The sequence below is a fragment of the Perna viridis genome, chromosome 2, assembly GCF_037379345.1.
Source record: "Perna viridis isolate PV_CMFRI_1.1 ecotype Kerala chromosome 2, ASM3737934v1, whole genome shotgun sequence".
Classification (NCBI taxonomy): Eukaryota; Metazoa; Mollusca; class Bivalvia; order Mytilida; family Mytilidae; genus Perna; species Perna viridis.
Window position 1 is genome coordinate 21,385,448 of NC_142446.1, and position 13,092 is coordinate 21,398,539.

General features: G+C 33.8%; 1 protein-coding gene across 2 annotated transcripts in view; it reads right to left on the reverse strand.

Annotated features, from left to right (window-relative positions):
* Positions 1 to 13,092, reverse strand: part of LOC148624041 (uncharacterized) — a 15,990-nt gene continuing 2,898 nt past the window's right edge. The window contains exons 2-5 of one of the 2 annotated variants that reach the window (XM_088566476.1): positions 4,277 to 4,736; positions 2,216 to 2,437; positions 1,306 to 1,549; positions 1 to 140 (exon numbers count right to left, since the gene is read on the reverse strand). In XM_088566476.1, coding sequence (XP_088422602.1) covers positions 1,332 to 1,549; positions 2,216 to 2,437; positions 4,277 to 4,736 — 900 coding nt within the window. In that variant the 3' untranslated portion in view covers positions 1 to 140; positions 1,306 to 1,331. Of the gene's footprint in view, positions 141 to 1,227; positions 1,550 to 2,215; positions 2,438 to 4,276; positions 4,737 to 13,092 lie in introns of those variants that run through there. The other variant, XM_088566475.1, reaches the window with a different exon arrangement.

Genomic DNA, 13,092 nt, shown 5'->3' on the forward strand with positions numbered 1-13,092 from the left:
TGGCAAGGCCTGTTTCAATGGCACAGCTTTGGTGGATGAAATTTAAAAATCCTAGCTTGGATGCAGAATACTATTCACATTATGTCACTTATAAGCTTGTTTACTGACCAATTTTGTTTTTCAGATTGTTAATTAATTCACTAAAAAATATGAAATAAGTAATAATTAAGCAGTCAAACAATAAAGAAATTTTTAAAAATTGCATCAGTTCAATTTGAAATTAAGCATATTTCATTAAACACGTTAAAGATATTTCACCAAAAACATAGGGTATTTCGGCAAAAAGTTTTATTTAAAATTAAGCATATTTTATTAAACGTTTAAAATATTTCTTCAAAATCATACATATTTTAGCAAATTTGTAAAGTATTTCGTCAAAATTGTATAAGTTTTACAAATTTTGTTATTGAAATTAAGCATAATGTTTACAGTTTGTGAAAGATTTATTGTTAAAACGTGCATATTTTACTTAATTCAATAATAAATTATAGAAATCATCACAGGTAAAATACAGGTACATTTCAGAAACAAACTTAAATTGTTAAAACAACATAACCCCATATGTTTAATTATACCTGTACTTAAAAGTGGGTAAACTAGATGACACCACATTGCAAGTGTTTTTTTATATGCGTGACGTCTTGTTTCCCTTATCTTCAGTTTTCATGTGTAATCTTTTTTATTCGGTTATTGTTTATGTAGACATTCTGTTTCATGTGTTCACGTATAGGTCATGTTTTGTGATTTTGACGTACTTGAATCGTTCCACTGCTTTTTTGCCAGTATAAGTGTGAACATTAACAATACGGAATGAAAACACACGGATACTCGTTGACCCCCTCACACTTTCAGAATTTCGATTATAGGGACTATTTACTATGAAACCTGTCTAAACCCAATCTCTTTTGGACTTAAAATTTGTTCGGTTTAGAAAGGAGTTCGGTTTGCTCAGGTTAAACTACATTAAAATTGATACAAAGGGACTCCAAAAAGTGTCTGGTTTAGACAGGTTTTCGGATTATTTAAGGTTCGGTTGAGACAGGTTTCACTGTACAACCCATATAGCCTTGATTGTTTGGACACAATCTTCCTCCTTTGTAGAGACCGAATGAGAGTATAAAAGATTTTTCTCATTTTTTTCTGGGGTGTATCATTATTTTATGTTTGTTAAGGTTTTTTAACACAAACATAAAAAATAACCTATACAAATGAAAAACTTTCTCCCCCTTTTCACCTATCTTTTGTTTTTATTACACAGCCTTTAACTCTAGAGTTTCTGAGAATTTAAAAAAATGCAGTTATTACCACTTATGTCATTGTCAAGCACAACTTCACACCTTGCAATTAGATTTGATAAAATTGAACAGTCTGTCCATAGATCTATTGTTCATTTCACATGGATAAATGCCCTTTGTAGTGAGATAAGCTATGTCCACGATTAAGTTAATATCCTTGTAGTCTTTGCCTATCAGCAACTTTTCACTCGGTTGTCGAGGCAGTGCATGTATTTCTTTGTGGTGAAGAACGATAACTGCTACTGTTCTACTCCCTAAAATATAAAATGTACATTTTGAATGCGTTAATAGTTTTTACTGCAAACGTAAATCCTTAATTTGACTTTTCGGACCAAAATGAAATTTTCGAATACAACAAATATTGACATTAGCATCGTTCATAATTACATCGTCTCCTAAAAGTAGCACACTGTCTCCTAATATTACTGTTTGTACACATATTTGTTACAGTCAGCTTGGACAAATAACTTCTTTTTTGAATATTGATGCTACCCGGCACTGCCATAAACCGACTAAATAATTATCCGTATTGGTCAAAACTTCCCTTATGCAAAGCTTGATATCTCGCTATTATATTATAATTTTTGTAACCTTGGGCAGATGAACTAAAGTAGAAATACAAAAAATGTACTGTGAGCAATCTCACAAAAAGTGTATTCTCCGTCTGAGATTGAGTGTTAAACTCTTCGGTAAGGTTAACTCTCTTTGCAGATGTTCCTGACTATTTCATTATTTCTACTCTGTACAGTCTTATAAGAGCCAAATCACATTTTAGTAGAACCAAAGTAGATTAGCTTGGGGTTTTAGCCATTGTAAGGTGCAGTCTCCAAGCTAAAAATCACAAATCATTTCTGGAAATATTCAAATGGCACAGCGATACTTGTCAGTCATTCTTAATAATGATCAGTACATTAACTTACTATTGACTTTATTGAGAGCTTGAGTGACATCAGTTCCTAGTCTGGAAGCATTTATACATAGTACCAACAGGGGAAGATGACAGTCTGGGGGAGGGTCTTTGTATTTATCCACCTCTATAATGGTATCGTACATTTCTAACTGTGTTCTCAACATGTCCTCCAGCTCATTCATCATTTTTTCACAGAGCTCCCTGTTTACAGCAGCATACATCTGTACACTCACTATAAGTAAAACTCGTTAATATCCGTCGAAACTTAATATCACATTATGTTACAGACAATTATTCTAGTGTAAAAAAATAACTGTTTTCTTAGAAATAAATGCAGATGACAAAATCATCTGCATTTTTTGTACAGTTGGTTTGTTGATTTCCGATGGAGAATTTTCAAAGATGCATATGAAATTTTCAAGTTCAGTTCATTGGCAGCTACACTTGTTTTCGTTGGCCAAATGCGGATCCAGAGCTCCAGGCTATTATTAGCTAATTTCTGCCCAAATATTGCACGAAATTAACAAAACACGATTGTCTTTATTCAGATACAATATTAAAGAATCAAAAGCATATTCCCACCATTTGAATTGATAACACTTATTATGTTATATTGTGCTAATCTTCATAAAATATATAATGTAACAACCAGGATGTATTCAACATTTTCTTTTTTTTTTTTTTTGTATTATCTTGGTTTTATAAATTTTCTCGTAAAGCCAAAGTGTACTTAAATTAAGGTATCTGTTAATAAAAAACAAGGGAGAACTAGAGGCTTTCCTGGTTCATGCAATATCTTTAACAAAACTGCAATCTTATGCAAACGAGAATTGAAAGTTTTCGTCTATCTATTCTGATTATCAAAATATAGGCTAAAACTGGAAAAGCGCCATTTTTCGCCTTCCAATGGAAATAACCATAACAAGGATAAGTCCTACAGATTCGATCCAATGCAGACTTCAGTAGCCGTAAATAATGATAAAAACTTCATTTCTTTCTCTTATGGTTTTCAAGATATTGGAAAGAAAAAAACAAAAATAAAAACAAATAAAAACGTCATTTTTTGTCATTCAAAGGCAATAACTCTTAACCGGGATTCGTCTTACAACTTTCCAAATGGACATATTTTAAGAGACCTCCTGTAGAAATGTGACTTGACCCCTGTGGTGTAAAAATAGCAACGGCGGCAATGACTTACGCTTGATATATATAATCGATACAGTTTTGAAAGAAGATACCCTAAAGATGCAGGTGATACAATTTGGTAATAATCCACCTAGCGGTTTTAGATAAGGTTAACGACGGCAGACGACGGACACCAAGTGATGGCAATAGCTCACATGGTCTTTGTCCAGATGACCTAAAAAGGTGGTGAAAAATGCTTATCAATTTATATTTTCATATACTGAAATAAATAATAAAAATCATTTGTTATCATATTGTTCAGAATGTCCTTTTCAATTTTTTAAAGAATTTCTGACTGAAACATTCAGTTGATTTCTAAAATCAGTTAAAAGTCAAATATAAGTGAGAAAGCGTTTCTAATATATGTGTGAAAGCGTGTCTAATAGTGAGTAAGCGTGTCTAATAGTGTGAAAGCGTGTAAGCGTGTCTAATAGTGTAATAGCGTGTCATATATTAGTGTGAAAGATGTGTCAAACTTGAATGTGAAGACAATGATCGCATGTCTAATATGAGTGTGAAGGTGAATCTAATCTTGGGGTGAAAGTGTGTCAAACTTGAAATCTAAGGTGTGTCTCACCTGAGTTTTAAAACACATGTTATTTGAGACTGGGGGCGTGTCTGTCATGAATGTGAAAGATGTTGTGTGTAGGTGTGTCTAATATAAGAAAGAAGATATGTCTAACTGATGAGGTATATCGTGACTTACTGGAGTATGAATTTGTGCCTTTTTAAATCTAAGTGTGAAGGTGTGTCTTACTTTAGTGCGATTGTGTCTAATCTTAGAAAGCAAGTGCATCAAACTTAAACTGAAGGCGTGTCTAATTTAAGAAAGGTGTGTGTAGAATTAAATAGTAGAAGCTTTTAATTATGAGCGGAATGTATTTACCTGAAGAATGTTTCCTTTTTACCCAGTCGTCAATCTGTTTTCTCATTTCTTCATTTTCACGTTCACACTTTGAGATATTTTGTTCAAGTTTATAATTAGCTTTTTGACTTCTTTCCAGTTGAACCTTTGTTGCCTCGAGTTCTTGAACATATTGATTATTGGCATTTTCTAATTCCCGATTTCTTATCTGTACCAATTGAATAGTATTATGTGCATCCAGAAGTTGTCTTTCTTTTTCCTTACATGTTTGACAACTTTCAAATCCATCTTTATCTTTGTGGGATTTGCTTGCTTCCTTGTTTTTAAATTTAAACAAATCTGTTTGTAATTCAGATATCTTTGAATCTTTTTCACCAAGTAAAATCTGTTGTTTTCTGTTCACCTCTTTGAAGGACTTGATAATCGAGTTTTGCTCCGTAGAAGATTTTTCAAGTTGAGATATCAGAGATTTTAGATGCTTCTGTTATAAAACAAAACATTCTTAAATATTTCAAAATATACTAGCACATGTACATTTTATCTTTTTTTTCTTTAACACAGTTTCTATTCACAAGAACAAAAATTAAGTTCCATATTATCAAATATTGAGACCGATTTTTTCTTTAATCAAAGTATCCAGTTTAGCACAGACTTTCCCCTTTTTCCTCGCTCATATAAAATCAAATGGATACTCCGTAAATGTAATTTTTTAGTGTATAAATAAGAATGTTATGAAACCAACAGAAATCAATGTTTGTTGAGAAATATGTGTCGGCATCTATCCGTTGCCAACGACGCATCTGCTTTCTCGGACTTGTACAGTAGAAAACTCAACATTTGCTTTTGAGAGTACAAGAAATATAATTTTAACTACAAAGCGCGGGATTAGGTGCGAAACTGTTTTGGTTACAATTTATGGAAAATCACGATTTATGTAAAAATATACATTTTGTTCGTATTTTAGGAATAGCGAACATATCCCATTTGCCCCTTCGTATCCGCCACTGAAAGTGATACACACCGGTTATAAGCTTTGCCCATAAGGGACTGAGCCATTTGTATTCAAATTACATTTAACTTTATTTACAATGAACCGTTATTTTGTTATATATCGCTGATGTCTCGACCAACGGGAATATGCAAGACTTTGTATAGACATGATGTTCGACTCCGTTAAGGTAAACGTTCAAAACTGCAAAAGGTCAATTCCAACAAAAAAGATTTTGAGATATTTATATTTTGGGAGAGGATCATTGCATGTTAGCTGTCGTTGACGCTAATTTGCAAGCAGTCGACTCGACATATAATCTTCCCTTATGCACACCAATATGTTATTTTGCTGATGAAATCTTCATATACATGTAATATAAAGTTTAATAAATATCCACTCGAAGGTTGTGCAGAAATTACACTTAAAAGTACAGATATCCCAAACGAAAACCTGTAGACAAACTAGACCTGGAGGAGCAACAAAATCGGAAATGCTTTGATTAATTTCGTGCACTATTTTGGCAAAATATACAAATATACCCAACAATGGCCTGAAACACCTCTTTCCACCCATCTAGTCCGAAAGGAATGACTGGCGGTCACATTTTGTGAACCTTCATAACGGTATAACTTTGTAAATTTAAGTCATAATTTGGAAGCACTGAGAGGCTGGGAAGTCACGTCTTTCGGAGATCGGAATTTCATATCTGCTTCCCGAAAACGCATTCATGATATGGTCTTCAATAATTATTTAGATCCCGATATTTCTTTTCGATTCCGTCATACTACGAGAGTATGCCTTTATACCACTCACCAATTAACGACAATAAATGTCAAGAAGCGTCAATAAGTGACAAGAATCATGAAGATCTCAAGAAAAAGCGACATGAGGGGGACATAGCGACAAGAAGATTTTTTATTGAATATATACATCTATAAATTCAACTTCGTGCTTTTGCTGGTTACACCTGTAGCATATTATGAGCGAAATATGCTGCACCCTTTTTGGATATCCATTTGTACCGGAATTTTACTGAAGTTTCCGTATTTACTACCGGCAAGTAATCCGTTTTCTAGGTTGTTGATTCGGGGTACACATATTAAAATGTTACCTTCCGGATTGAATTAAGTTGTAACGTACATTCGGCAAATCTACTGGATCCCTACGATTCGTCAAATAATAAAGAAAATACTTAACAAATGTGTTATATGTCGCAAGGTTATTGGAAAATCGTATAGAGCACCGGATTCACCATCTTTACCGAAAATGCGATTGGAAGACGATCCACCTTTCACCTTTGTGGTATAGATTTCACTGGAGCACTGTTAGTCAAAAACAGAAATGGAACTTTGAGTAAAGCCTACATGTGTCTATTTACATGTGCTACTACTAGAGCTTTACAACTTGAAGTCGTACCAAATTTGACCGAACATGCGTTTATTCAGGCATTCCGTCGATTTGCCAGCCGAAGGTCGTTACCTCGAACTTTAATTTCCGACAACGCTACATTATTCACTACAGGATCAGAGGAATTAGAGACTATGTAATTCACAAACACTGAAAGAGACTCTTTCCAGTCGAGGAATTAAATGGAAATTTATTCCTAAACGTGCTCCCTGGTACGGAGGTTCCTGGGAGAGACTAACAGCATTAACAAAAACAACATTGAAAAAGATTCTAGGACGTGCGCAAATTACCATGGAAACTCTTCAAACCGTAATCATAGAAATTGAATGCGTACTAAATGACAGACCGTTAACACATCCGTCCTCAGACATCAAAGACTCTGAGGCGTTAACACCAGCTCATCTACTATATAGGCGAAAAATGACTACAGTACCATATCCAAATACTGAAATGAACACCACGAATTTTACAAGTACACCAAATTATAACAAAATACTGGAAAGGCAAAACGAACTCATTGAGCATTTTTGGTCGCGGTGGAGAACAGAATGCCTGACATCGTTGCGGGAGTTCCATAAATCGTCCGGATACAATGAACAATCAGTACGAGTTGGAAATGTGCAAATTCATAATGAAGTTCCGAGAATTCATTGGAAAATAGGAATAGTATGTGACCTTATTCCAGAGAGTAATCAAGGGAACCAAGGTTATAGGTTATAGCGGTAATCAAAAGAATGTAATCCAGGGACAAGGACAAGACATGGAAAACAGACACACACAACGAAGAACATAAGATAACCAAATTAATACATACAAAGGTAACAAAAGCAAATGAGCAACTCAGACTCCACTAAAAACTGGGAGCATGGACCAGGTGCACCGGTAGGGTAAGCGTCCTCTGCTTTTATAGAAACATCCGCCGAGTTGTTCATAAAAAGTCAAGTCCGGGGTAGACAAACCAGGAAGGAAAACTTTGACCCGTTGAATAATCAGTTTTCATGGTGCAGATGGATACACCATAACGATCCACGAGTTCATGATGACGACCATAAAACTTATTTAGTGATGACTTCAATCTTGTAGCAACATAACCCTGTTCCAAAAGCCAATTTATTAAAGTTCTAGCGCGATACAAAAAGGTCTGTATAGTTTCGGAAAGCTCTGGCATAACGTATGAGTTGTGATATGAACACTCAACACGCAGGTGCTGAAGGGATGTTGCCACAGATGAAAGGAAAGTTGACAATTCTGAATGAAAAGTCATCACGTTCGTCGTAAAGTTTGGTCAATAGTTTTCCTTTACCATTGATTTCTAAGTGTAGGTCAAGATATGAGGCTGACTTCACAGTGTCTGTAGTATCCTTTATCTCAAGTTCTTTGGAGTAGATGCGATGTATCAAGTCCCCGAAATTAGCATTGTTTAAAGATAATACGTCATCTATATAGCGGAAACTGAGATTAAAGGATCTAGCCAAACGATATTCTTTCTTTCGGATCAGATCAGCTATATAGTCAGCCTCATCAGAGTGAAGGAATAGGTCAGGAAGTAAAGAAGCACAGTTTGTTCCCATTGGAATGCCGACCGTTTGTTGAAAAACACGTCCACCACACTGAACAAATATGTTATCGATTAAAAATTTCAGCATTTTGTAAACATCTTCCTCTGTATATTTGGAAGATGATTTGGAATTATTTCTTACAAAGTATGAGGAATCTCTACCAAGAACTATATATTTGTATCTAGGTGTACCATCTTTTTTGAAAAAAAAACCAACGATGTATAATGTTTTTAAGTAGGGATTTCAACCGAGTATAGGGAATAGAAGTATAAAGTGTTGAAAAATCATTGGTTTTAATGCTATTATATTCAGATAATAGTCTTGAACTGATTGCCTCCAAATAATCTTTCGAATTTTTCAGAATCCACATTGAATTAATACCACTATGGGAGTAACAAGTGCTGTGGTAGGACTGCAAACCCTCTTTGACAGTTGTGAGTACAGAAGTTAAAAGTTTTGAAAGAGGTTTGTAGGTACATTTTGCAGACCCATCTATGAAACTTAGTTTGTATGGATTCTTGTGGAGTTTAGGAATCCAGTACATAGACGGTAAATCACAATCATCGTCCTTGGTAGAGACCAAAAGAGGATAGCACAGATTTATGGTTTTCCACAATCTCTTCTTTGGAGAGTGTGGTAGCAGTATAGGTCTTATCACTGCTATTATTTTCTACGTCTACCTCTGCTAATAAACATTGGATGTAAAACGTTTTGCAGACAAAAACAATATTGTTTTTGGGCTTTGTCTGCTGGTGACGACGGACTTATAGGTGCCACACATATTAAGACTAAAAACGGTGATAAGACCAATCGTCAAACTATATCCGTTGGAAGTTTCCGATACTACACAGCCAAATGTGCCACATATTATAATCATATGGTGCTCGATTCATATGATAATCATATGATTCTCATATGTTTGTGAAAAATCGTCAAATGAAATGATATTTCAGGGGTTGTAACTCCTTAAATGCTATCCGATTTCAATGTAATTTTAACCGATGAAAGGTCATGTCTTCATGTTCATGTAATACAGTTAACATTTTAGGCTAACTGGCATAGTTTTCACGTAAAAAAAACTAAAAACTGCCAAATAAGGTAAATTGGCATAAAATAGGCAATAACTCTAAAACGGTCGTTGGGTCTCACTAACCACTTCCGGGTCAAATGGCCACCCCCACCCATGTAGTACCAAAAACACACTGAGCCTAGACATAGGTATTGTAAGTGCATTATTTGTGTGTATTATGGTTAAAAGTAGTCAAAATAAAGCTAAGAATGTGTACTTTACAATCATATATGTAATTAACTACAAAAGTGTATGAATCTTGTTTGCATGTGTGAGTAATTTGTCTCCATGCTGTCAGTTAGCAGAAAGGTAAAAATGTGGATTTTCAGTATTATTTATTCAAGTAAATTTTGTGAAGAATTACCAATCATCGTACCATTAGCATAATAATTTTGGAAGCCTTATTTTCCAAGCTTCGCAATGGTATGCAACTTTAAGATGTCATTTGTCCTGGGAATTCACAGTGAAACTTTGAAAATTACTTTTTTAACATGTAAAGTAATGGAAACGTTAGAAGTGGTTAGTGAGACATTGCATCAATTTGAAATATTCTACAACGTCTTTAAGATAGATCTCATCGAACTGAAGAGGATAGGAAGTCATAGTTTTCTTCTATCTGTTATGGGTTTTGAAATAAAGGCGAATAAAAGCTTCATCGAGCGTAGCAAAACACGACCACAGCCAGTCGAACTCTGCTCACTTGGGGGCAAGTATGGACACAATACCGCGTATCAGTTTTTGGCATACTTAAACATAGGAACTAAACAGTTCATTTTGGACACGACAACTGTTTTGGATACAATATTGCACAACATTTTGAAATTCAATTTCAGTAAAAACTTTGTATCCCATGATCTCAAAAGCGGTTAAATATAGAGTAAATATGCTAGAATACTAGTACTACTTTTAAGCCCTTGTATAGAGGAACAATTTACACAAAAAAATCATTGAAATCAGAGGAAAAATTCTTAAAATAGTCTTTAAAAAATGTCATTTTTTGGCTCCTTTGATCTTGTAACTTAAAAAACATGAGCATTTGCAAAATGCAAATAAGGATTTCCACGAGGAATCCAATGAAAATAAATTCAAAATCGGACCAGAAATAAAAAAGTTGATTTTTAGGGTGTGGTCTGACGTCTCAAAATGCTAAATGCTATTTAAAATCTGTTAAATATTCTTAAAAACAGAAGCTTCACACTAGGCGCCAATGAAACCCTCTAGCTCAGGGGTAAAGTACTAATAAGCAAACTACGTAATATTTATTATTATCAAATCAAACAAATTAAAAAAAGGAATTGTCAAAATTGAATGAGCAGTGAATCTTCTATATCAATTTATTTTCAAATAAACACCTATTTTACTACTTAGGTCCCTTTTTGTAGAACGGAAGGGGTCAGTGACTCCCATCTTAAATAACAAGCTACCTTTTCAAGCAAGTGGCAATATTCAAAATTTCATGACAATTGTTTCACTATAACTAAAGTTATCGAATAAAAAAATAACAATGACAATATCATTACATAATACTATCGCAATTTTTTAGATCTTATAAAAACTGTTGTCATACCAAGCTCCGGAACAGCGACTACGCGTGAGTTTACGACTTTATTTTGAACTTTGTGTCAGACCCCTAATGTCTTTTTTTATGAAAAAGAGGCCTGAGGGGGTAACTACAACCATGTTTGTTAAAGGACCAAATATCCCGACATTAATGGCAAACTAAAGTGATAAAAAATGCCATTTTAAAAATTTGTATAAATATTAATAATTGCATTATCGATATTTGTAAATGAATTATGAATACTTATAAATGAATAATGATTATTCATAAATGAATTATAATTATTAATAATGAATTACAGATATTCATAATTGATTTAATTAATATATATAATTGATTGTAAATATTTATAATTGAACTGAAAATAAGTATAATTGAATTATTAATATTAATAATTGCCACATTTAAAAATATTTATAAATGAATTATAAATACATGTATTTAGATTTGAATTATTAATATTTATAAATGAATTATAAATATTTATAATTATTTATAAATATTGATAAGTAGGCATTTTTGTCCACTTTGGCTTGCCATAGACATCAGTTCAGGGCCGTAACTACATTGAGGCAAATGAAGCAAATACCTCATGAAAATATTGGCAACTTTTTGAACGGACTCGAGAACCGATGATCGAGAAATCGTTAATATATTTAACCATATCCAATACATAAATAACGTAATAATAGATTGTTTTGTTTTCCGCTGTCTCGTTTTGATGTTTAAAATCAGTAAAGATGACCGAGATATATATGCAAGATACCATATGGTACATATTCGCCGTGTCTAACTCCTAACGCGATCATGGTTTTATTAACACCGGTAATATGATTATTTGTTAAATGCTGTTGATGCACAGGGACTTGCTCCCTCTATTAAATGTGCAGCCCGACTATAGTCGGCGTCACATAAATAACATACTGTTAAAATTTGAATAAAAATATTTTCTACGACTTTATTGACACCTACCGTCGTTTAAATTGTCTTAAATGACTTGCTCATTCGTTTAGCCAAACGGCTTCTCCCTAAACATTGAATCGTTAAATTCCGGTCAGATTTTAATTCTAGGTGGCAATATTTACATTGTAAAAAGTCGGCCATGTTTACAGTGATCGGGTTGCTAGGAGATGTTGTTTACGTTTAAATGGTTTGTCCAAAAACCGAAGAACCCAGAATGAAAGTCGGCGTTATTTCGGATATCTCGGATTTATTTTACGCGAACAACGTATAATACCGAGAAGTTGATCAAGCAGACGATTGTCACCGGAGTTCGACGGGAACTTACGCACTTCGTTTGTAAACAAATCGTCCCGTAAAAACCAACATGGCGGATATTAGTATGGGATTTTCCCGTAAGGATTTGTTACGCATGATTTAAGCTAATAAGCGACTTGTTTTTGAGAAGCTGTTTGGCTAAACGAATGAGCAAGTCATTTAAGACAATTTAAACGACGGTTGGTGTCAATAAAGTCGTAGAAAATATTTTTATTCAAATTTTAACAGTATGTTATTTATGTGACGCCGAGTATAGTATGGAACGCCTAAACTGTCTGATGAGATACACATTTGTTTACGTGTTGTCAACTTTATATTACTTGCTGTGGTTTTATAATGACATGTGGTCATTTTGTATTTACGTTATGTAAGAACATCTTTACATTATGTCGTTTTCTGCCATTTCGTCTTTACGTTCTGTAATTTTGTCTTTACGTTCTGTCGTTTTATGATTACGTTATGTCAACATATATTTACATTATGTGGATTTATCTTTACGTGCAGTGGTTTTCTTATAACGTGAGGTCGTTTCATCTTTACGTTATATCGATCTCTAAATACTTTATGTGCATTTTCTTTTCTTTACGTGCAGTGATTTCTTCTTTACGTGATGTGGTTTCTTCTTTACGTGATGTGGACAAAAATTTCATGATTACGTGCGTAAAAGGCAAAATAGACGTCACAACGCCGATTAGAAAAATGCTGAACGAAATGCACTTGGGTAGTCTATCCAGTCACCCTAGAGTATTTATTCTGTTGTAAAAAATAGCTTATTTGTTATTTACGTTCAACATTATCACAATGGATACACTTGGGACTCTGTTGATGACTTGTGGCGATTTTCGTAGTCAGAACATATTATTTTTTAATTCCAAAAACATTCGCCGTATCAAACATAATTTTCATTCATAGCATACCGACACTGTGAAACTCATATTTTAGACATTCATAATTAAGACAATGATTTACTCA